Source organism: Microtus ochrogaster, chromosome 7 (assembly GCF_000317375.1).
Source record: "Microtus ochrogaster isolate Prairie Vole_2 chromosome 7, MicOch1.0, whole genome shotgun sequence".
Taxonomy (NCBI): domain Eukaryota; kingdom Metazoa; phylum Chordata; class Mammalia; order Rodentia; family Cricetidae; genus Microtus; species Microtus ochrogaster.
In genome coordinates, this window is record NC_022014.1 from 53,122,725 (window position 1) to 53,148,650 (window position 25,926).

The 25,926-nt window shown below is 45.8% G+C and overlaps 2 protein-coding genes across 3 annotated transcripts in view; one reads left to right on the forward strand and one right to left on the reverse strand.

Annotated features, from left to right (window-relative positions):
* The window catches only part of C7H16orf45 (chromosome 7 C16orf45 homolog), a 68,981-nt gene extending 61,524 nt beyond the window's left edge, over window positions 1-7,457 (forward strand). Inside the window, exons 4-6 of the mRNA XM_005350351.2 lie at window positions 2,133-2,247; window positions 3,152-3,234; window positions 6,250-7,457. Of these exons, the coding sequence (XP_005350408.1) occupies window positions 2,133-2,247; window positions 3,152-3,234; window positions 6,250-6,362 (311 nt within the window). The 3' untranslated portion in view covers window positions 6,363-7,457. The remainder of the gene's footprint in view (window positions 1-2,132; window positions 2,248-3,151; window positions 3,235-6,249) is intronic.
* Window positions 7,458-17,155: 9,698 nt separating this feature from the next.
* Window positions 17,156-25,926, reverse strand: part of Marf1 (meiosis regulator and mRNA stability factor 1) — a 55,699-nt gene continuing 46,928 nt past the window's right edge. Inside the window, exons 23-27 of one of the 2 annotated variants that reach the window (XM_005350353.3) lie at window positions 24,243-24,455; window positions 22,882-22,942; window positions 22,680-22,796; window positions 21,238-21,408; window positions 17,156-19,635 (exon numbers count right to left, since the gene is read on the reverse strand). In XM_005350353.3, the coding sequence (XP_005350410.1) occupies window positions 19,391-19,635; window positions 21,238-21,408; window positions 22,680-22,796; window positions 22,882-22,942; window positions 24,243-24,455 (807 nt within the window). In that variant the 3' untranslated portion in view covers window positions 17,156-19,390. The remainder of the gene's footprint in view (window positions 19,636-21,237; window positions 21,409-22,679; window positions 22,797-22,881; window positions 22,943-24,242; window positions 24,456-25,926) is intronic. The other variant, XM_026780155.1, reaches the window with a different exon arrangement.

The following is a 25,926-nucleotide window of genomic DNA, read 5'->3' on the forward strand; positions in this document are numbered from 1 at the left end:
CACATCACATCTTCAGTGTCTGCACAGGGCTCTCAGTCACACAGGACCGCACATCTCCAGCTGCTGTGCAGGGCTGTCAGTCACACAGGACCACACATCTCCAGCTGCTGTGCAGGGCTGTCAGTCACACAGGACCGCACATCTTCAGTGTCTGCACAGGGCTGTCAGTCACACAGGACCGCACATCTCCAGCTTCTGTGCAGGGCTGCACAGGACCACATCACATCTCCAGCGGCTGCATAGGCAGCTTCAGCCTTTGGCTGCCAGACCCAGAAGGTCTGAGGAATTTTCCTGCAGACGAGGAACTTGATGAGGTAGAGTAGGGCAGTCAATCCAGAAGTGTCTACAGTTTGGGCAGGGCTCTGGCAGAGGGTAAGGCATGTGGCTGTTCTTTGCCCAGTGGTTAGCGTTACCACAGTCAGGTGGAGTCATCTGTGTCCCATATTCTTTGGAAACCTTGCTGATAGGAGCTGGCATTTTTTTTTTCTACCATGGGAAGCTTTTTCCATTAAACACTAAACACCAAATTCAGCAGATCTGAGAAAAGTTTGAGGACCATTATCTATTAAGTATACCCGAGTTAAACAAACCTTTACTTGTTTTTAGTTACTTGCTTTAGGCTTAATCTTGAAAATATATACAGGAAGCTAAATAAAACTTGTGACTGTAAATGAATTACATTTGTACTTAGCATGACTATAAGCATAGTTCTGGGCACATTAAAGAATTTGACCATTTAAAAGGTGACTGACCATTAACATGCATGTCTGGCCTCCACAGATACCTTCGGGCACATGGTGCACACACATATCCTCAGGAACACACACATACACATTAAAAAAAAAAAACCACAAACAAAACCAGGCATGGTGGCACATGCCTTTAATTCCAGCACTAGGGAGGCAGAGGCAGGTAGATCTCTGTGGGTTTGAGGTCATCTTCATCTACTAGTGAGTTCCAGGACAACCAGGACCTTGTCTCTAAAACCAACAGCACCCTATAGACAGAGACTGTGCCTTCATATCTCAGCCACCCAGACCTAAATAATAATGCAGAAACCATATTAATTGTATCATTGCTTGGCCTATTAGCTCTGGCTTTTTATTGGCTAGCTCTTACATCTTAAATTAATCCATTCCTATTATTTTGCATTTTACCACAAGGCTCATGGTTTACTGGTAAGGTTCCAGGGCAGATATCTTTCTCCTTCAGCAGCTACATGGCATCTCTCTGACTCTGCTTTCTTTTCTCCTCTATCTCTGCTTGGAATTCCCACCTTGATCTATTCTGCACTACCATAGGCCCAGAACAGCTTCTTTATTAACCAATGGTAATAAAACATATTCACGGCATACAGAGGGGAATCCCACATCACACCCCCTTGCCCCAAAAGCAAACAAACCAAAAATGTTAGACAGAACCTGGGGAACAATGCCCGTCCTAGTTCGGATTCCTGCTCTGTGATGAAACACCATGAGCAAAGATGCTGGGGGGGGGGATGAAACACCGTGAGCAAAGATACTGGGGGTGGGGGGAAGAGTTTGTTTAACTTATACTTCTATATCATTGTTCATCACCAAAAGAAATCAGAACAGGAACTCAAACAGGGCACAAACCTGGAGGCAGGAGCTGATGCAGAAGACATGGAGGAATTCTGCTTATTGTCTGGATCTTCATGGCTTTGCTCAGCCTGCTTTCTTAGAGAACCCAGACCATCAGCCCAGGGGTTGCACCACCCACCATGGGCTTCACCTTTTCCCATCAATTACTAATTAAGGAGGCATTTTCTTAACTGAGGTTCTCTCCTCGGTCAAGTTGACACAAAACTCTCTAGCACAACACCCATTGTTGAACGCTAGCTTCCACGTGCATGCACAAACACACGAGTGGTCATATAGCCTCTTCAAGTTCATCAGTGAACGAATCAGCAGAGTCCCAGGTCCAATCCTATCCCCTCAGACTCAGGGCTTTCACTGCTTACGCTCACTGCCTGTTTTGTTGTGTCTTGAGACACAGGGTCTCACACGTTGTCCCAGGCTAACTTCAAACTCAGCACTCTCCTGCTTCAGCCTCGAGTGCTGGGATTGCAAGCAAGCACCATCATAGCTGCCCCACTGTTTTCTTCCTCCCAGAAAAAGAAAAGACGAAGCTGCAGAAGCAGAGAGAGGATGAGCTAATCCAGAAGATTCACAGACTGGTGCAGAAGAGAGACTTCCTGGTGGATGATGCTGAGGTGGAACGGTTAAGGTGGGTCCTAGACCCTCAGATCCCAAGCCTCTGCTCCCTGCACCACCCAGCAAACCCATTGTCTGCTCCTGGGACCTATGGCCTTACCTAACAGGCTTGGCCTCTGCCGTTGCTCCCCAGACACCAAACCTTTCTGACCTCAGAACCTATTTCCTATTCAAGAGAAACACCATTTCATCCCTCAAAGTCTAGGCAGGGAGAAATTCCGTCATGCGTTAGAGGACAAAGTGCCCTACACATCGTCTGGTTACATCTAAACTTCTGTCAAAGTGGACAAACACCTGCCCCCAGGACAGCTTCTCCCAAGTTCCCAGCTTTGTGCTTTGCTTTCCCTTTTTCCCCCTCATGCTGCTTCCTGTCCTGTACCTGCCAATCTCGGCTTGGAGCCGCCCTGGCTCTAGAGCTGTGCAACCAGGATGCTAGGTCTGGGTGCAGCTGTGTGTCTTGGGTATTTTTGTCCCAGAACAAAGCCTTCGGAGTCTCTCTCCATGTAGAGGGCTACTTCATCATGTGTCCTCTGAGAACTTTCCCAGAGTCAGCTGGGCTACACAAAACCCATTTTATTCTTGGCAGCCTTGAAGACGAAGGAGACTTTCTCTCTGAGACGGGCCTAGAACCTTGTGGGAGTCAGAGTGTCTGGGGTAGCTTGAAGGCACAGGGATGCTTCCCAGTTCACTGAACCCCAGCAAGGAACATGTTCTTCTTTCTGTCTTGAGGTCTCACTCTAGCTCTGGGTCAGCATCTATATCATTAGAGATAGGGTTCACCTAACACAGAGTCACACGCCATATGTACATGTTACACGCCACTCCCCAAGCTCATGCTTGGCCTCTTTCTGGCCACCATTGGCATTTTCCATGCTGACGTTATTTTCCTCTTCTCTTTTCCATGTCCATCTTCCCAGGGAACAGGAAGAAGACAAGGAAATGGCTGATTTCCTGAGGATCAAGTTAAAACCTCTAGACAAAGTAACCAAATCTTCAGCTAGTGAGTGCCTGCATGGTCCCCCTTTCCTATGATAGAGATTTTAAACAAGTGAGGGTAGGGGCATAAGACACACTTTATAGGATACACATCTTAAGCATGGGATGGAAGCAGGTAGGGCCAGGCTAATGGGGGGGGGGTCTGCAGCTCATGCGGTCTCCAAGGTCCGTGCCTTGATGCGCTCCATGCTTGGTTTAAGGATTTGCTACAATTGTCTTTGTAGTTTTGGTTCCACGAGCCTTATGCTGTCATTGTCCCCAAGTGTAAGCAGCTGGTCCTGCAACGGCTGTCCTTCTATAGTTCCAATCTGATGTGTTTCATTAAGAATAAGATGGCAACTATGGCCTTCAGGTGTTCCAGCTGCTATTAGGGCTGGAATCTGGAAGAGCCAGAGACACAATTCTCAGAATAATTATTAGCTTTATGAGATACCCTAAGCAGAAAGAGTTTTTAAATGAGACAAGTTTGGAAATACCTCCTGTCCACCAGATGTTAAAGTGATCATGGCTCCTGGTGTCAATGTCTTTTCTTTTTTGATGTGATGTTTGGCAGATATTTCTAACTGCTACATTAATGAGGTCTCTTTCAGTTGTAAGAAGTGGATATTCTGCCAGGAGATGGTGGTGCACGCCTTTAATCCCAGCACTTGGGAGGCAGAGGCAGGTGGATCTCTGTAAGTTTGAGGCCATCTTGATCTACAGAACTAGTTCCAGGACAGCCAGAGCTGTTATACAGTGAAACCCTGTCTTAAAAAGCCAAAAAGCAAAAATAAAAACACAAAGAAGTGGATATCCTCAGATATTGGTGGTGCACATCTTTAATCCCAGCACTCAGAAAGCAATTACAAGGGGATCCATGTTAGTTCAAAGCCAGCCTGGTCTACATACATTAAGAGTTCCAGACCAGCTAGGGTTACATATGTGATCCTATCACATTAAGAAGCCTTCGAGGAATGACACCACTGATTGGCCAGAGCCTCAATTCTATGTATACACATGCCAGAAGAGGGCACCAGATCTTATTATAGATGGTTGTGAGCCACCATGTGGTTGCTGGGAATTGAACTCAGGACCTCTGGAAGAACAGTCAGTACTCTTAACCTCTGAGCCATCTCTCCAGCCCTCAGAGCCTCAATTCTAATCTTCTCTGGAATACCACCACAGACACACCCAGACTTAGGCTTTACTAAATATTATTTTCAATCCAATCAATTTGAAAATTCATACTCTAATAAACACGCCCTCTCCAAGGTCCAGACCTGAAAACCACAGCTTGACAACTCCAAGGTAATGCCAGACTCTTCCTTACATTAGGCAGGCTTCTCTAGATGAACAGAACTTATGGAAAGAATCTCTCTCTCTCTCTCTCTCTCTCTCTCTCTCTCTCTCTCTCTCTCTCTCTCTCTCCTAGCCATGTTCCTACCTAGAAGCTGCTTGTATTTGCCCTCTCACCATGCTATTAGGTGGGGTCTTTATATTTCATGTTTGATAAAATATCAAATAGACAGGCCTGTGAGGAAAATGACTTTAGTCAAGGCCATCTGCCTTATGGTTTTAGTGACCAATACAAGGGAGCCTTTGTGTATTCCCCACAGTTGACAATTCTGTTTCCACAGGTCAGTAACAGGTAGCACAACAAACTGAACTTGTAGAACTTCTCACAGAGGATGCACACATCTTTCACACAGTATTCCTTAGGTAACAACTACCAGCAACGTTACCTGACAGTAAATTTTTTAAACCCATGAAAAATTGAATCACCATGATAGGAAAAGCAGATGCAACAAAGAAAATGACTTCCCAAGAACCTGATAGAAGAAGACATTAAGATGGCTCAGTAGATTAAGGCTTGTTACAGAAGCCTGATAGCCTGAGTTTGACCTTCAGCACCCATGTAAATATGAAAGGAGAGAACTTCACACAGTTGTCCTCTGCCCTCGACACTCATGTACTCCTGAATCATCTGTGTGCACACCATAAATTACAAAGTTTTTTTCATATTTATTTATTATGTACACAATATTCTGTCTGTGTGTATGCCAGCAGATGGTTGTGAGCCACCATGTGGTTCCTGGGAATTGAACTCAGGACCTTTGGAAGAGCAGTCAGTGCTCTTAACCTCTGAGCCATCTCTCCAGCCCTACAAAGTTTTTTTTTTTTTTGGTTTTTCGAGACAGGGTTTCTCTGTAGCTTTGGAGCCTGTCCTGGAACTCCCTTGGTAGACCAGGCTGGCCTCGAACTCACAGAGATCAGCCTGCCTCTGCCTCCCGAGTGCTGGGATTACAGGCGTGCGCCACCACCGCCCGGCAAAGTTTTTTTTTTTAAAAAAAAAAGATTTAAAAAGAAAACGACCTTGAAGAGACAATGCACTAAGTATATTAAAGTTATTAAAGAGACAAGAAACAAAACCCAAGATGAAATAGAACAATGCTATGAAAAAATGTAAATAGACTTGCAAAAACATTAGCCTCATTAATAAAACTGCCGTGGAAGAAAAACCTTAAAAAGATTGAATAAGAAGACACAGTTGAAAGCATGCTTCACAAAATGGAAGGCAGTCCTGAGGAAATTACTCAGGATGCAGAACAAAGAGGAAAGTACAATACTTTCTACAAAGAGAGAGGACAGAATGACAAAATTAATTTACATCTAATAGGCATTCTGAGGAGATAAAATGGAGGGTGACCAGGAGAGCATTCTGAAAAGATAACTTGAGCATTTTCCTAAACTGAAAGATGTGAACCCTTGAGTTAAAGTGCATTGAACAGAATTTCCCATTTACCCTGCACTAGGCCTGGAAACTAACATGATGAGAGGGACTGACTAGGAGGTAGACTCGAGATGCACTTGGAACCCGAGGAATGAGTGACAAGAAAGTCCATGAATGTTGAACATAGAATGCACAGCCATTCTCCATACTAAGGCCTGGTCATGGGTTGGGTTTGGGTTGGACTGCCAGTGATCAGGGATTTCTTCTCCTTACCTTTCTCTCTTTCCCTCTGCTTTTCCATTCCTGCAGGCTCCCGGGCAGAGAAGAAGGCAGATCCCCCACCTAGCAAGCCAACAGTGGCCAAGACAGGCCTGGCACTCATCAAGGATTGCTGTGGGGCCACCCAGTGTAGCATCATGTAACCCCTACATGGGGTGCCCCAGAACCATGGGGACCATCCCTTCCACCCTCTTGTCCTCATAGCCCCCATTTTACAGGGGTCTAAGAGATTTCCAAGGCAGAAGGGGTTGAAGGCAAGCCCATGACTGCTATCACGGGCCATGGGCATGGCAGGTGGGCTCAGCCACTGCTGTGCAGAGTGTAGCAATAGAGAGCCCCTCACTGTCGCATGGCCCTCCCAGAGCATGCCCAACCCAGGAGTATGTCTCGTCAGTTATCCAACCACCCTTAAAACAGTAAACCCTCATTAACCTACCACGTGAACAAACTGGGAAAGGGGCATGATAGCTGTGAACTTCAGTAATCTAGCACCATGTTGGACCCATTACCTATCCACCCTCCCAGATTTGCTGTCAGATAGAAGTTCTGTTCCCTGTTTGTCCTCTCCCAGTGACTGTAGCCTAGAGGGTTCCACATAGTCCACCCATCTCTTAGGCTCCACTGTAATCATTTTCCTAGAGACACTGGCCTGTCTGTGAAGGCTGAGCTTGTGTATGGTGTTGGGTTTATGCCTCCTACTCCCTCCCATTCTGTATCTGGGCATAGTTCATATCAGGTGTGTATCTGCAAGGCTCCCGGCTCTTTCTCAATTTGTCATGTGCAACCCACATGGAATGGGGTGAGGAGGAGTGAGTGATCAAGAGCAGATCCGGTGCCTGGACCAGTTTGCAGAGAGCTGCAGGTGCCACTGTCGAGTGGTCAAGAAAGGGATCCAGAACAGATGCCAACCAGCATCCTCTTCATCCACTGAGGGCTGCTGCAGGGAGTACCAGTGAGAGGTCACCCGCTGGCCCAACATCTCAGTGAAGAACAACTGACAGGCAGCAGGAGAGGAAATGTGATCCAACTGTGTCCCAGCCATCTGGTGGCGTGTTTGAGCCAGTCCCACAATTCCTCCTGTGTAACTTGATGTACATTTGCCATGGCCAGCCTGGCACAGCCTGTGTGACCTCTCTGTGTGTATATGTGTGTTGTGATTGGCCTAAGTAGTTAGCACCAGTCAAAATTTGCTGATGTGCAAACTATCCATCAGAGAAAATAAAAATGAAAAACACACAGAGCATTTCTAAATTTCTTCCCTCTTTCTTGATTATGGGCATAACTGTGTGCACAGAAAGTTATTTTGTTTTGTTTTTTTTTTTTGTTTGTTTTTTTGTTTTTTTGGTTTTTCGAGACAGGGTTTCTCTGTGGTTTTGGAGCCTGTCCTGGAACTAGCTCTGTAGACCAGGCTGGTCTCGAACTCACAGAGATCCGCCTGCCTCTGCCTCCCGAGTGCTGGGATTAAAGGCGTGCGCCACCATCGCCCGGCCAGAAAGTTATTTTAAAGTACAGGAAGTATATAAAAAATTAAACATACACAACTTTCCCAGTGACCGCTGATATTTTGGCATATTTCCTTGACGTCTTCTCATACATTTCTTGGTCATGTTGACATCATATTGAAACATTTTATTCCCAGCTTTCTTTTCAGTTAATATTATACCACATAGGTTCCTCCTACATCATTAAAAGCTCTCTGTTAACATTAAACACTTTTCATAAATATTTATAATGGCTGCTTAGTACTCCATCCCATGGACACTCTGTCATCTGCCTCATCACTGCCTTACCACTGGACATCTAGCCTGCCCACCTTTTCCCACATAAGGTCATGGTCAACACCCTGAGGAGATAAACCTTCATCTAATTTCTGTCTTTTTTTTTTCTAAAATAAACTAGAAGAAACATTATTCCATTAGTGAGAAGCATTTTCAAAATACTTATAAATTTGGCTTGGGATGTAGCTTAGGTAAGTGCTTGCCTCACAGGTACAAAGGCCCTGGGTTCTGTCCCAACTTGTGTGTAAACTGGGTGCAGTAGGGCACATCTGACTCCTAGCACTGGGGGAAAGGGAGGAAGTGGAGATGGGAGGTTCACAAGTTCAAGGTCATCCTTGGCTACGACGTAGTATTTACAGCTAAATAAGACCTCTATCTCAAAAACAATGTAAATTTGGAGTGGATCTGTAGAGCCCTCACTATGGCTTTGGAATTGACTTCAGCTCCAGCTGTGGGATCTTGGTGGGGTAGACAGTGTGGGGCACACCCTGCACTCTGTCTCCCATGAGTTTCTGCTTCAGCTCACATGCCACATCCTGACATCCTAACAGTGGAGAAGTTCACTAGGGCATTTGTCAGAACACTGGCCTCCTTCAGTACCTTAGTTCACATGTGAAGCCAGGTTGTATGTATGTCGTAGAACAACCACAAAAAGTGAGCACAAACTGGGAACGCAGCACCACAAAAACCCAGTGTGAAGTCATAGAGTCCCTAGGACTTTCCCTGCCAAGGTTATATACAGGCAGAGTACCTCTGCTTTGTTCAATTCCTTGGGCTTTGGTTGGTTCCGATGCTCCCACCCCTACCTTTGAGGCATTCTCCTCCCTCATCATGTAAGACACTAGTGGTGAGTGTAGGGCCTCAGTCTGACTTCATGATCTTAGATCTGGCTGTGTGGCTCAGATTTCATTGCTGTGATGGGATGCCTGATGCATACAGCTTAAGGAGGAAGAGTCTGGGTTCATGATTTCTGAGGGATCTTATCCATGGTCGTTGAGCTCCACATACTTCAGCAGGACAGAATGACAGTGTAGCATGTTGGAGGAGCCCAGGACCTCACAGCAGACAGCAATACCCACCCTACCTGTCTTCCCTCTTCTATTCCATTAGGATGCCCAGCCTGTAAGATGGGGTTCTGCCACTCTCTCTGGAAACACCTTCATATACACACTTATAGGTTCCTTGTTGATTCCCCAGGTGCCTCTTAATCCAATCAGGTTGGGAAGATAAATCATCACAGGTAGGCATGAAATTGGGGCAGATGTTATTCAATTTATTATAGACTCTTTACCCTCTGACACAAAACACTAGGACAACATGAAGGGTTCTCTGCTGTCCCTTCCTCATGGAAAACACAGCAAGCCAAGGGGCCAAGAAGAGCCAATCACTCACAAATATCCGCCTCCAGTACTCACCCACTAAGCTCCCAGCATCCAGTACCCCACTAAGCTTCCAGCATCCAGTACCCCACTAAGCTTCCAGCATCCAGTACCCCACTAAGCTCATAGAAGACCTGTATTGGGGGCTGGAGAGATGGCTCAGAGGTTGAGAGCATTGCCTGCTCTTTGGGGATCCTGAGTTCAATTCCCAGCAACCACATGGTGGCTCACAACCATCTGTGATGGGGTCTGGTGCCCTCTTCTGGCCTGCAGGCATACACACAGACAGAATGTTGTATACATAATAAATAAATAAATATTTTTAAAAAAAGAAGGAGACCTGTATTATTTCCTGCTATTCCATTATTGCTTTTGAAAATATATATCGAGGACCAGTAAGATGGTTTAGTCACACAAACTTGATAATCTAAGTTTCATCCCTAGAACCCACTGTCTTACTTTTCTATTGCTGTGATAAAACACCATAGTCAAGGCAACTTCTTTTTTAAAAAGCCATTATTTGGGCTTATGGTTCTAGAGGGTTAGAGTCCATGATGAAGGATGAAGGAAGGTATGGCAGGAACAGTTGAGAGTGAACATCTTGATTCACAAGCAGAGAATTAAGAGTACACTGGGAATGGCAGGGGTCTTTTGAAATCTCAAAGCTCACCTCCAGTGACATACTTCCTCCAACAAGGAACATCCCAACCCCTCCCACCAAAACAGCCACCGAATGGGGAATGCACAAGACTTATAAGGCATCTTATTCTAAATAAAAACCAGATGCAGTGGCAAGCCTCTGCAAACCCAGCATTCTGGCATGAGACAAGAGGAACAAGACACTCACTCAACCCAAAAGCTCTCGTTCAGCCTGAAATGCACAGCATGGTAGAAACGAGAAACCCTGCCTCAAGGAAGGGAACTGCCCCTTTGAAAATTGTCTTTTGACCTCCAGCAGACACCTTTGCACAATGCATCTACACTCACAGCATATTTCACACACACAATTATAAAAGTTGTAAAACAAATATTTATTTGTGGTTTAGCAGGACAGGACCAGATGAAATCGAGAGATGACGCTCTCAGTTTCCCAGGGCTACCACAAAGCTGGGGAACCTTGAAGACCATGGAACCCTCCATACCCAGACTCAACCCCTGTGCATAGCATCAGGGCACAGGTGGCAATAGAAATTCCATTCATTGCACTGAGTAACATACACAAATCCACTTGTTTGTGTATCATATTGGTCAGTGGGGCAGGTCCTGTTACTGCTTCCACTGTGCAGCTGAGGAAATAGCAGGACTCCATGGCCCAAGTTCATGGCAGTTAGTGGGGATCATCTTTCATTGCTCATGCTCCTATATCCCTGACAGCCCATTCTCTTCTTACTGCATTTAGACACATCTCCCATTTAAGCAAAGAACTCTCCCATCATTGCTGTCTTTCTCAGCATCTTCACAGCCGTACATTTTTGAGGTGGCCATAGCCTTGCCATCTTCATTTTACTAGCCTCTTAGGTCTACTTGTTTGTCTTGGGGCTGGGACTTGTATGTGTTAGTGCTCTACCATGGAGCTACTGCCAAACCTCTTGAGTAGATTTAATCTGTTTGTCAGGACCTCTTCAACTACCAGTCAACTATCCACTGAAGTTGTACTGCAGCTAATATTTAGTAGATTTAATCTGTTTGTTTTATACTCTCCTCTCACCAGGAATACAGTCATGAGGTTACATCTGGCTGGAGCACACCAGCCAGCCTAAGCTCTATGCCTGTGTATAGACATATGTTTTCGTCACCAGTGTGGTGCCCAATCTCCAGGGTCTTCCTACCTCCCAGGAGGACCTCTCTCCAGTTTGTACTTGTTTTTGAACTTTTTATTTATAGGTACGTATGTGCATAGGTGCATGTGCCACATGTGTGCAGGTACCTGTGGAGCTAGAAGAAGGTGTCAGAGGCCATGGAGCTGGAGTTACATGAGGGTGTGAGCTGGGAATTGAACTGTAGTCCTCTACAAAATGATCAACACTCTAAACTGCTGAGCCAGCTTTCTGGTCTCTTATTACATGGCGTCATGCTATGTAGCTCTGGTCAGGTGAACTCAGTACCTAGACCAGCTTGGCCACAGGCTGTCTCAGACTTGCAAGCATCCTGTTCATGCCTTTCAAATGCCAAGGGTATAGCCCAGTCTCCTAGATTCCTCTAAAGCTTCCTGGTCCTCAGGGACCCTCAGCAGTCTGTTCTTTTCTCTCTTCCACTTCTCAAGCATTTTGGATAGTCAGCTACACTCAGGAAGCATCTGTCTCCTAAGCTCAGATTCTTCCTGAATCTGCACTGGACTACAACATGTACTCTAACCTAAGACACCCTAAAACAAGGACGGGCAAGCTTCCTTGTGTCTTTGTAAATAAAGCTCTAAAAACCTTTATGTTGGCCAGGCCATGGTGGTGTGTGCCTTTAATCCCAGCTCTGGGAGGCAGAGGCAGGCAGATCTCTGTGAGTTCAAGGCCAGCCTGGTCTACAAGAACTAGTTCCAGGACAGGCTCCAAAGCTACAGAGAAACCCTGTCTTGAAAAACAAACAAACAAACAAAAAAAAAACACGTTTATCTTGGTTTTGCGTATATGGGTGTTTGGCCCACATGTATGTTTGTACACCACTGCATGAAGTGCCCACAGAGACCAGTTAGATTTCCTGGGACTCAGGTTGTCACAGGGTGCAGGAAATCGAGTGAGCCCAGGTCCTCTGAAAGAGCAGCCAGTGCTCTTAACCATTGAACCACATCTCTTGCCCCTATTTAAAAAAAAAAAGTTTATTATAAAAACATCACTGTCACTCATCACGGATCAGCTTTGGTGCCTCTGTGCTAAATGGAGAGCTGCATGGTAAAGAACACATGAGCCACAAATTTCCTCTCTGAGCCTTAAGACGAAATTGGTCAACTTCAGGCTGACAGGATGGCTCAGCAGGTAAGGTGCTTGCCACACAAGCCTGATGAGGTAGGTCCTGTGTGGAAGGAGAGAACTGACTCTTGAAAATTCTCCTTAGACCGCCACATGCATATTATGAGTGTGTAGGGCACAGGAGTCTCCCAGCCCCCATCCGTTGGAAAAAGCAGTTGAGTTGTCTAACTTAGTAGTCAGTTTCTTCTAGTCTCTCCATGTTGGGAAGGGCACCCTGTTCCCATCTGCCTGAGCTCATCCTAGGACTTGCCCTCTTGCCTTTGACTTCTCTATTACACATTTCTAGTCAATTGTACGTCTTAGCATCTACTCCGTAAGTGCTTCTAGAATGTGCTCTCTCCTCTGGTAGCCACTGTCACTACTTCATCATTAACCCTTCATTAACACTCATTCCACAGCAGCCTGCTGATTTTTCCTCAGACATTTTTATGGTGAAAGAACAAAACTGGTGTACTTCCATGAGGCTTACCACCCTTCCTGTACCCCAAGTCTTACCTCCTGGTGCACTTCCTTTTCCTTCCTGTGTCCTGTACCCCAAGCCCCACCTCCTGGTGCTGAGACCACAGACCAGACGTTCCTTAGCTCTTCTTACCACCCTCTAGTTGACTTGTCTCCTAGATCTTCACATATTGTCCCCTCTGCCAAGAACATCTCGGGTTCCTCGCCAGTCCCTCTTCCTGCAGCTCTGCCTCCATATGGATCATGCTGAGCCCTACAGCTGAAGCGATCTTTGCAAAGCATAGATGTAACCAGGGCTGCTGCTTGAGGCCTCCTGGACCTTCCCATAGACCTTAGAGGGAGAGGCCAGGGTCCTGGGCCAGCTTCATCAGGCCCACCCAGTCTAATCCTTCTCTACCCTCTTCCCAGTCCCTCCAGAGCAGTGCCTTGGTTCATACTGATTTAAGGGAATGGAAACGAATTGAAAAGGAACTACCAGGAAGAAGGAAGACTGCAGAGTGTGTCCAGGAGGAGGAGGGGATGCTGTACAGCGCCCAGGAAAGTTCTGGGGTAGAAATCGATGCATCAAACAGGGAAGCCCCTCTCACTGTAACACTGCAGGGCAGTGGGGCCACCATTCCCAGTTGGTAGATAGGGAAAGTGAGGTTCAGAGTGGGGAAGTGATAAACTCAAAGTCACATAGCATCTAAGTGAGTGATAGAGTTGGGTTCAGGAACCAGAAGTCTTTAGCTATCTATGTGAGAGTCTATCAGACCTGGTGTTAATTATATACATGTGATTCCAGCAGCAGCAGCAGCAGCAGCAGCAGCAGCAGCAGCAGCAGCAGCAGCAGCAGCAGCAGCAGCAGCAGCAGCAGCAATGCCCTGGCTGTGATGGACCAAAGGGAATTAACTCATGGTCATGTCAGTAGTTAAGCCTCCATATCCCTGGCTCACGCAAAACGTGGGAAGCTATGGGACACCACAAGTCAGGACTCAAGACACCTGTTGTTACTCATAAGACAGCGAGTATCATGGCTGGGCCCAGAGTGCTGAGGTCAGCTGGCTTAAGGAACAGACATCAGACATGTTTCAATGTGTGGATGGCGAGGTAATGCCATTGGTCAATGTAGTCCTTGACAGGTGCTGGGAAACGGATTGTGTACACCTTGTGCTCTGGTGAGAAAGACAGAAGCCAATGGGGAGCTTGGAATCCGAACTGAATCTGCATGAATAGTGGGGCTAGCCAAAGAGACTGAGGCTTCTGTGGAGCTACACTGCTTAGAATAAAACCCCAGTGGCGCTCCCCCAGGGCACTGTCTCCACTTCTCTACACTTCCAGTTGTAAGATACAGGAAGGCACACGAGGACCAGGGGAGCTTAGGCTTGTGATAAAGGAAGCTGCCACCAGGAAGCCTGCAGACAGGAAGCTAGAAATGGGAAGGCTGCTGAGCTTTGCTCTGGTTCTCACTAGGTGAGCAGGAGGGATGCTGCAAGGGACCACAAATGATACAGCTCTGATACCAGCCAAGGCCCCAAGCCATGCACTTTCCCAAGATTCCTGAATAGCCCCAAGGCAGGTCCCATGATGTTGGGAGCTGCAGATCCCTGGCCCCTTGACTTTCTTTGCCTTGCCTCAGACCCTTTGCCTGCTGGCGTGAACTGAGCAAAACACCTGTGCCTGTAGCTGCTCTGGGCACAAGACCTTGATGGCAGGGGAGTGGGTTCTGATGAGGCCTGCAGCTGAAAAATCCCAAGAGCCGGGAGTGGCTAAGGATCCCTATATAAGTTTCCCTGGAGCACAATAAACTTGGCATTCTTGTACCAAGGATGACCAGTGTCTGTGTGTCTCTCTCTGTGTCTGTCCCTGTGTTTTTAAGTCTCCAGGCCCAGAGAATTTCCAGCTCGCATACCAACCTGTAGTGGCACAGGCACTACAGGTGTAGTACCGTAGGGTGGACGTTGTGCTTTACACTATGATAATCTCTGAACCTTAGTGTCTGCTGGCGAAGATTTGTCACATCTAGGTTCCTGTCTCTAGCATGAACTAACACAGGGTTCATAAGCAAAGCAAATCTTCCAGAATGTATATGAAAGTAGAAGGGTTGCTACCATTGCCACCTGTAGTGATGTATCATTTGTACTTTAATAAATAGTTTGCGTGAAGATTAGAATGCAGAACAGCCATACTAGTCAGTCATACAGGCCATTTAATGGTGGCACACACCTTTAATCCTGGAAGCCACACTAGTTAGCCATAGAGGCCAGGTGGTGGTGCACACCTTTAATCCCAGCACTAGAAAGGAATATAAATTGGGATGAGACAGGAATTTGCTCTCTTTTCAACCTGAAGATTTTATGGAGGTAAGAGCTCTCTAGTGGCTTGGCTGCTTTGCTTTTCTGATCTTCAGGTTGAACCCCAATATCTGTCTCTGGGTTTTTATTATTCATGCTACAGCCTCTTACATGGGAGGAGATTGATCATGAATTAGATTTCCTATCCCCAACAGTTCTGCCACCCTCCATGTCCTCATCAATTTCCTTTCTGCTGAATTCAAACACTCTAGGGCAGTGGTTCTCAACCTTCCTGATGCTGTGACTCAATATATTCCCTCACGCTGTGGTGACCATCAAGTATAAAGTTATTTCCCTGCTACTTCATAACTGTAATCTGGCTACTATTATGAATCATAATGTAAGTATCTGTGGCCCCCAAAGAGTTGAGACCTACAGGTTGAGACCACTCTAGGCCCTCTCCACTCTGACAAACAACTCAAGGCTCCCCCTCCTATTGAGAAATCTCAGGGACAGCCCATCAGTTTTAGGTCCTACTAGTTCTCACCAAGCAGGTTCTTCAGGGAAGGAGAGTCCTCCTTATGGACCACATAGCTGTTACTGTTTGAAGTATCATGAGTTGTTTTCCTGATCCTGCTGTAGAACTAGAAGGTGCAGAGGTTGCAGGAACGTGGAAGGAGACCTCACAATTTAGAGTTCAGATTTTTCTAAGAATCACAGGAATGAAAAGCTGGGAGTGGGCACTTTGTGTATACACACACACACACACATGCACACACAGGCCAGAGGCCAAAATTGGGTGTCTAACCATTCTCCACCTTGGTTTTTGAGACATGTCTCAGTGAACCTGGACCTTCCCTATCATCCCTGGCAGGCTAGTGAGACCTAGGGCTCTGCCTGTCTCGTCCATCAGCGCTAGGATCTGTCTGCCATGCCTAGCGTTTCAGGTGTGTGCTGGGGACTGAAATCAGGTTCCCATGCTGGTGCAGTCAGCACCAGATCCACCAAGCCATCTCTCCAACTCCCTCAACTTCTGCAAACTTTGCTATGGTGAAAGGTGTTTTGAAGGCTCTGCCCAGGATCTTTTGGAGCTTGTAGCACTGACTTTCCCAACCACTACACCTACTGAGAAGCAGCGACTTGTCTCTTTCTTCCCAAAGGGGTAGAAGTGGGGATGGGGTGGGGACTCCAGAGCTGAACCTTCCTTCCCAGACTTATTGGGAAAGCAAGCTTCAGGAAGCACAAACCAAACACACAGGAAGTACATATGTCTCCAAGGAAGAACCTAGAATCCATCCTGGCTCTAACTGAGAGGATCTGCTCCACACCAGGAACAGGACGCAGGGCTGGATAATGCAGATTGTATTTATTCACAAGGGGCCAACAGCTCCGCCCCCTGCCTCCGCCCCCAGCATCCCTCTCACCCCACACACTCCAGACTAGACTACAGTTTGCTCTGCAGCTGACACTTTCCTATCCTCCACCTCCAGAGTGCTAAAATGACAAATGGTTTATATGGTGCTAGGAATTTAACCCAGGGTTTCATGAATGCTAAGCAAGCATTCTACCAACTGGGACACCCACATCTCTAGCTTAAACACTTAACATTTCAGGAGGGCGAAAAGCTGAGGCCATCCAAAATGAGAGGTGACTGGTATAAGCCCCTCCTCTGAAGACCTCCAACTGCTAGGTTCCACCCACAGGACACTTTAAGTGCTGGTCCCAGCCCCCACCCTACAGAGTAAAAAGCCCAGTATCTGGATGTGAAATCCCACCCATCACCCTCTATCTGAGAAAGCTCTACCCTGAAAAGTCCCACCCATCACCCTTCCTGAGAAAGGCTATGGAAGCCCTGTATCCTGTTGAGTGTGCTGCTGTTTCTCACCCGAGCAGAGGCAGTCACCCTCCTGTTTCTTTTCCCCTCCCAATAAATCTCTTGTGTGAGGTTTGTTGTGTGATGTGACTTTGTGGTATTCCCTGATTCCCAACTGCCAGGATACTTTCCCATCCAAACCATAATGCTTACAACGGAACTGTTTTTTAATTCAGCCCCCCCCCCCCAAACAAAAGCACTCATTATGGATGCTTGCTCATAAAGTTTATTGACAACTGTTTGGTCCCAACAGACAAACAGCACTTGAACCACGGTGGGGGGGGGGGGATGTCAAACAAAGTAGACAGTTGAGGAAAACATCTTGCCCCCGAAGTCTGATCAAAAGCAAACAGTGCAGGGTGGGAAAGGGGATTTTGGTGGTAACTTTTTTCTTAACAGGTAAATCTAATCTGGTACATCTTTCCACCCAGAGCGTATCCTCATCTCCATACATCACAGCAGCAGCATCTAAGCCTCTGGATAAAGAAATAGTGACTGGCCTGGCCACTGTGGGTTGGCACATCAGACTCAATGCGCTTCCATTGAGTTTTCACATCTTTAAGCAGCAGTGGTTCGTTACACTCATCCCAGACGCATGGGCAACTCCAGCAAACGGCAAAGAAACACCCATTTACTGTGCACAATTATTCTTTGTTGCCCACAGAACAAACTGAGCTGAGATGGCTCCAAGCGACTTTAGTGACACCTGGTGTTTTCAAAGTCCCTGATCCCTTCTACACTTGCAAACCTGAAGTTTGAGCAGGCAAGCTTATCCTTAGGATGTCTGTGATTAAGGCAGCCCATGTTCTCGCCACTAACTTTATTACATTGCTTAAAAGCCATAAAGAAATTGCACATGTGCCACTGTACTTCCGTGTGCTAGAGCTGCAGAGGAAGTGCTGCCAGGCCAGGCCCGCATGGGAAGGACCTTGAGGCTTTGCACAGAGTGTGGCAAGCCTGTACAGAGCATTTCTAGTGCAGCTCCATCTTGTGCTGTGAACTGGGAATCAGTGGCTTCATTTAAAAGATTTTGGCAACAAAAATCCAATTGGTTAAAAAAAAAATCTCTCTAGAGCTTTTAATTTTGTGACATTTTATCAAACTGCTGGTTATGAATCAGAATCCATTTTCTGGCTTTCTAGAAAAAAACGAAAAATGAACATTTCCCATCAAACAAACGATCTAACTAGAGGAAGACTGTGTGCCAACAGGTTCTTTCTGTTCTATGAATGGATCCGCCTTTTTTGCCCAACAAATACAATCCATTGTAAATGTCAGGTCTCTCCAGCAGGGGTGAGAGGCCACTCATGAGCGGACACCTCAGGCACCCAGAGAGAAGGTCATTCCGCAGGGCGGTGCCCATAAAGGCTGGCTTTTCCCAAATGCCAACATCAGACACCACAAAAAAAAAAAAAAAAAAAACAAAAAAAACAAAAAAAAAAAAAAACCCAAAAAACCAAACATGCTTCCAATAGCGAGAAGTAACAGTAAACCAGACACTATTAAGACAAGACGAACTAACATGGACACACATCTTCACATGGAGAGCTTCCCAGCTTTACAGCTGACTTTAAAATCACAAAAACAAGGTTAGGCTGATCAACCTTGGCCTTCACATTATAGATAGAACTCCAGTCTCTTTCTAGAGGAGATAGTATCAACCCCACTCCTTTTGAAGCACCTCACTACTCGGCTGATTTACAATTTATGCATCTGATGCATAGTTTAAAAAAAAATCAGACTCTTTCCAACACCACCTCTCAACACATAGTAATGTGTGCCGTCATTCAAATGCTGACTTCAAATGCATGACATCAAGACCATCTCCTTTCCTAAACCTGATCCTTAGCAAACTGGGACAGAAAAGGGAAGCGTGAAACAACTTTCTAGAAAGCTCCTAAATGGAATTCTCAAATGGAAACATTAAAAAATTGGGATGAAGCCACACTGGTCAACCACAGACATAGTTAAATAAAAAACAAGGCACACCAAGAAGTCACCCGGAAACCAGGAACCTTCCCATGTCAGCCTGAAAATGGCTCTCCTACCACTCATTCGTCCCCCAGTGTGTGACCCACAGCTCATGGACATGCTTGGCTTCTCCAACAACCACAAAGCCAGAAGACAGAGGCTGCTCAGTGGGAGTTGATCCACTTCCTGCTGAGTAATTGCTGCTTATCCCTCCCCCCCACCACCTTTCACAATAGTTTAGAAACATTGGAAAATATATTATGGATTCCTTAATGAAGGCCAGAGTTCTTTCAAATAACTTGGAGAAATAAAGAAAGAAAAAGTTCATCTGAAAGTTCAAAAGGAACATCACCCTATGGACTGTCTATAAAAGTGGCTTCTGGGGTCAAGACAGAAAATGAGGTTTTTAAAGCCCATTTTTGTGTGTAGAGTCAGACAGTTTTTCCCATCCTAACGTAATTCTGTGTTCAAATGGGAGTTAAAGTTTGGTTATACGTGCAAAAGAAAAGTTGGCTGCCAATTTGACTCTATTTTTGGGCTGCTTTTTGGCTGGGCTTTCCACTGTGTCCTTGCTGAACAGTGGCTCATGGGCTTCCAAAGAGGGACTTGGAGGAGTGGGGACAGATGCTGGGCTGCAGGGCAGGCAGGAGTCGCAGGGTAGCCCCCTCTTCTTCAATGGTGCTGGAGTCTCAGCTTTTTCTTCTTGGCTTAAAACTACAGTTTCTAGAAAGACAGAAAAGTAAACAGATTTAGTGCTAGGGCTCAGAAGATGTACTGGTTTTCAGTTCCTCTGTATTTAAAACAAAACAAACAAACAAGCTTATAAAACCCTACCAGAACCAGGTGGCTTGTTATTCCAGCCCTCAGAAAGCTGAGGTAGGATTACCACAGGGCTGGTCAGCCTTAGCAACATGTCAAGACACTGTCTCAAAAAACAACAAAACAAGGTAGTCATAGTGGAGCACACCTTTGATCCCAGAACTCCAGAGGCAGAGGCAAGTGGATCTCTGAGTTTGAGGTCAGCCTGGTCTACAAATCAAGTTCCAGGACAGCCAGGGATACAGAGAAACCTTGTCTTGAGAAAAAAAAAACCAACCAAACAAAACCAGCCATCAAAATGTCATACTTATGTTAATTTAGATATGAGCTACACAATAATATGTCACAAAAGTCTATTACTTATAAATGACAGATCACCTTTTGGATTACAAATTTTAGACAGATCATGTTTCGCTCCCTATCAAGGGCTAATTTTTCTTACTTAGACTCTTTACTCCTCTGTCTGGTGACCAAAGACTCTGTGGCCTCATGTGAACTTTCTGAGGCAACAGGGACCTTAGTGTGAGCGAGTGCCTGTCCATTCTTACAGAGGCCACATGCTCACCTCACCATAATATTGACACCAGGAACATGGAATGACGGCTTAGAGCATACAACACACAGATAGTCAAATACTGCCTGAAAAAGACTACAGCCTAGAGCAGAGAAGGAAGTATGGACAGGAAAAGGAAGAGTAGGATTAAAGTGACAAAGAGGGGAAGGCGAAAGGTCTCTGAAGAGCATCTGGGTCCTCAAAGAAGGCAGAACTGCAGACTGACAGTCAAGAGGCCTTAGTCACTTAACCTCTGGACTCCACTGCTTGCACAGCCCGAGTTCCACTATCACCCCAGCACCCGATAAAGATAAGAAAACTGAATGGACTTCACACCAGGTTGGCACTAAGTTAGGATGTTATAAGCGGTCAGCTTTCAGCCAAGCAATGGTGGCACACACCTTTAATCCCAGCACTCAGGAGGCAGAGGCAAGTGGATCTCTGTTGAGTTCAAAGTCAGCCTTGCCTACAAAACAAGTTCCAGGACAGGCAGAGTTACAGCAAGACTCTGTTTTGAAAAAAACCAAAAATCCAAACAAGAACAATTTTTTGTTCAGCTTTCTTGGCTTTCAGGTCACAGGATATAGAGTCCAGGGCCTCAAACCATAGGTGCCTTGCTAACACCAGCTTCCTAAAAGCCCTAGTATCCACTGGACCCAAAGCAAAGGTTGTGTAGCAGGTGACAGGTGTTGGTTGCCTAAGGATCAGCTGAGCCTCAGACACGGTGGGAAGGTCAGTACCAGAGGACCTGAGACAGGACTCATTACTCAAAGGCTCTCCACAGTCCAGTGACACTGGCCCTCAACTTCTGACTAGACCTGATTTATAAATTCTATTAGTCAATACCCAAACAAGGAAAGGAAGAGCCTGAATAATCAGCACAAGTATTTTATAACAGTGCCATTTTCTCTTTGTCCACCAGACACCCTCTCCACATATACAGCGTAACCTACCCAGAGGCTCTTGAGGACGTTCCTCAAACTGAATGAGATCAGCGGGCTGCAGGATGACAGGATCTGGTCTTAGCTGAGGGGATGGCAGGCAGGAAGGGACAGGAGCACAGAGGAGGTCAACAGGGGAGCTGTTGGCCAGGTGCAGAAGCTCCTGCTCCATCTGGCTGGGCCCTGCAGAGAAGGCAAGCAGCTGCATTCAGCAACGCACAAATGTCCCCTCCTGAGGCTTTGCTCAGCCCCAGACGTCATCATGTAGGACTCAAGCACTCTGTGTGTGTGTGTGTGTGTGTGTGTGTGTGTGTGTGTGTGTGTGTGTAAAATAAACAATAACAAAGTCACTATTGGAAAACAATATACCAAAGGCAACAGTCTGCTGAAGACTTGTGTTCTTAAGAACATTGGTCTCTCAAGAGGCCCAAAAAGGAAAAGGGCCTTTGGAGGAGAAACAAAACTGCTGAAGATTGGGGGCAGTGAAGGAGCCAGGACAAGAAGCTTCAGCAATGTCAGATGTTGGAAATATCTTTTCTCTAAGCACAAGGCACAGTAATCCTTCTATCTACTCATGATGTATGACGGTCTCTCTCACATTTAATGGTGGAGTTCAATCTACAGGATTTTGGAGTGGCGTCTGTCAATACAGAGCTAGCTCTACATAAAGCCTATGATTCAGTTACCTGGAGAGGCACTTTTGTACCACTATGTCACACCCCGTGGCGTGTGCCTTGCCCTGAGCCCTTTTCCTCATGAAGCATGTGTGCTGCGTCCTTTCCAAATGTAGTTAGTCTAGAAAGAACCCTGATGACCCAGCTCAGCACAGCCACCTACCTTGGGCTTCTCACCCTCAACAAGATTTAGCAGAATTCTATTAGACTATCACTACAAACTCACCTACCCTTCCACCCACCTCTGTGTACCCTTCCTGGAACTGTCCCAGGTCTTCCGGCTCGGCTTTCTTTCCTTCTACAGTTTTAAACAGTCACTTTAGTAAACATCAAAAAAACACTTGAATTGGGATAGTCTTTAAGGATTGTACTTTAGCCAATCATTCAATGCTACCTGTAGACCTGTTGTTAACTATACACCAAACTGCATTAGAAAAAAATGAATATTTAGGTCTGGAGAGATTGTTCATCAGTTAAGAGCACTTGTTGCTCTTGCAAAGGACCTAAATTTAGTTTCTAGCACCCACAAAGTGGCTCACAGCCATCCATAATTCCTGTTCTTCTGACCTCCTCAGTTTCCAGGCAGGTACACACATGGTACAGATGCATGCAGGCAAAATGCTGATACACATAAAAATGAAATACATCTAATTTTTAATGAATTCTTAACCTTGATGAAATTGCCCACCATCCTCTCTCCTCCAGATGTGTCACCCCAATGCTCCTCCTGGAACTTGAAGGTTTTGCCTACTTTGTTGCTTTTCTTCCAGTCCCCAGTACCTGTTCTGAGCTGGAGCTCTGATGCTACACAGGATTCTGGCACCTCCAGGATCTGCATGCTGACTGCAGGCTGATCTTCATGACTGGCAGGGAACAGGCCAAGGGAGCTTAGCCGGTCTATAAGAAAAAAGCACTAATCAGAGAGAAAGGCCAGTGACAGAATCACAATGGAGTCAAGGGAGGGTAATGGGGGCTTACTTACTTTTCATGTCATTTTTTAATACTACAATTCTCTTATGACCATGTCCTTTAATCCAGACCACCTATGCAAAAACATACACCCGGTTAAGTAGTGGAAAAGAAGAGAAAAATACCCTAACATTCAGGAGAGTGGGGCTCCTGTGCTGCTCCTCACACAACAGACTCAGAACTCAGTGAGTGTCAACAGGTTTCCTATGTGCTTTCTTTAGCATCATAATAGCAGGATAGAACTCCTGCACTCCCACCAAAGCTGAGCACTCAGAACTCACAAGACAGTATTAAAAGTACTTATAACTTCGATAATGTCTACTGTAGCTTTAGGACTTAAATCCAGAAACTCCCCACATCCGAGTACTTACTCCCAGTTATTTTGTATCATTTCATTGGAGGCTGAGCACCCTCTGTCTCAAATGCTTTCAATCAGAGGGATTTTGGATTTGGGAGTATCTGCATATACCTAATGAGATAATTTGGGGTCTGGGTGCACTTATTAGAAATTCATCTTATCACATAAGCATTGTATACACATAGCCTGAAGGCACATTAGATGCATTTTAGTGTGTTGACGTAAATCATCAAGGTAGTCAACTGTGGTGTCATGTCGCTTCCAGAAGTTTTGAAATATTGTGGGTTAGAATCTGACTACAAGTGCTCACATGTATTTTTAACTCAGCTCAACTCCTTCACTGACACCTTCTGGGGTCTGGGCAACAGTCAGGACCCTGCATAAGCTCCTTCCTCCACTCCAATTTCCCTTAGCTCTTCTGGAGACAGCAGGGGTGTTTTCCAAAGGTAAAGCTAGGCTTCCCTGCCTTCTCCACAGCAAAAGGAAGCTCTTACCTGGAGAAGCAAGGCCCTCAGAACAGTTCCTACCCTAACAGAGGCTCTCCCATGCTTGCATTTCTTCATTTTTCTTCTTTTGCAGCACTGAGAATCCACTCACACTTGCCATGCAGCCAGACAGGCACTCTCTCAGCAGACTCACTCCTCTCACATTGCCCCTACCGACCACAGGGGATTATGCGTGCTCCTTGCCACATGGTAACTCAGCTGTGATGCTGCCCCTCCAGGATCCCCATGTTCATAAAATGGGCCCTGCCTGGGCCACTGTCCATACTCAATGAGCAGAGAGGAGGGCATTGCTATGCTGCTATAACCACATTCTATGTAGGAGATCTGCTTTAGTGTCCTATCCGGTTAGGAGACCACTGAGCACATTTCTGGGGGGAAGGCCTGCAACTTACTTACCTGGCACACAGGAATAAAGGTTTAGAAAAGCCAGATAAGCATCATTCATCTTATCTGGCAGCACCTGACATCTCTGACCAGGGGTCAGCGATAGTTCTTCACGAAGACACCTACCTGTGGGATGGCTCCCAATAGCTCCTCCACACTATTGTAGCCATATGTTTTGGGCTGCAGTGTTTCTCCAACATACTTGGTATAAGCCATGGAAAATTCATGAAGGAAAATCTGCTGGTAGTGATAGGTGTGAAGCAAAGACCGTACATTCTTTGCAAACAAGTACAGGCTTGTGAGCTTCACATACTCTTCTGCCTTATCATTCATAAACACCTGGCCCAGAAGAAACAAAAAGAAGGATTAAAAATTTCATGAGTGACCGGTCCTATCCCCTCTGGCTAAGGGCCTTCTGCCAAGAACACTCTGAAGGCCCCAAATCAACTTGGCTTCTTAAGGTACTTTAGGAGGGGTTCACAGAAGAGTCTCCCAGAGCCCTAGGAGGGGTTCATGCAAGGTCTTCCAGGGAGGCTAAACAACTCAGAGCAACTTGGTGTCTCTGCAGTGTGATCCTGACAAGTTCAAAGAAACTGTGTGAGCAAGGAAAGTAAGCAGGGAACCTGCAGTCTCAAAGCAAGCACAAGGAAAGGTGGGGCAACTCCAATAGAAACACACAGTGGCTATGGCCACTAGATTTCAATCTCCCAGAAATAATGTGAGGCAGAACAGTGGCTATTTCTGCAAACACCCATGTCTTCTAGCACCCAGCTTTTGAAACTGTGTGTGGAGACTGTAAAAATCTGGAAGTATAAAAATGTTTCTGAATCCCAATCATCAATAACTAGTTGGAAAGCCAAACTCCTAATGAACCCAAGGTATTTCTGTAGCAGTTCTCAACACTGTATCTCATCTCAGCATTGCACAACAAATGCTGCCTGAGTGACCTCAGATTTGCATCTACAGTATGCTATTAATACAGCACTTTTACTACTTACACCAATCTGCTGTTATTTAACTCTGAAAAACACTGAAGATGCTCCAGGTCCTACAGTTTCAATATTCAGCCAAGATTCTTTTACATGAAAACAAAAGTACATCGACCTCAGCATGCAAATCTGTTTTTCTTTTGTAAATGGTAAAATTGCATGCATACCAATTAATCTTTTAAAAACAAATTTTCTTATTGTTTATCATCAAACAAATACTTGCTCTGTACACCTATTTGATATAGTGATATATCCAGGGTTGCATAAGAAGTTACTGGGCAAAAAGAGGGTTGAATTGAGAAAAACTTAAGCAGCGCTGTTCTACTCCATCAGATGTGCCAAATCACCAAGAGAAGGGGCATCTCCGTGTCACCGAGCATGACAAGCTGTTTATCTTGAAAGTCTGACAGCACTGCTTAGATTGGTAGAATGTAATTAACAGTAAAAACAGTAAAATGCCAGACTGGGCTGTTAGCTTAGTGAGTGAGGCCCTGAGTTAAGTTCCTAGGACCATAGAAACAAGAACTTGAATTCTTTTCATTATTTATCCAGCACATGGTCACATGATGATAATTGAACCTTTCATTCCCTCCACGGCTGGATTTTATCCATTGACATCTTCTATAGAATCATTTTCTTTTAAAAGACTATATTAAACCAGGTATGGTGACACATGCCTTTAATCCCAGCACTTGGGAAGCAGAGGCAGGTGGGTTAATCGCTGAGTCCAAGACCAGGCTAGTCTACAGAGCGATTTCCAGGACAGTCAGGGCTACACAGTGAATCCCTGTCTTGGTGAAATATAAGAGAAAGAGGGGGGG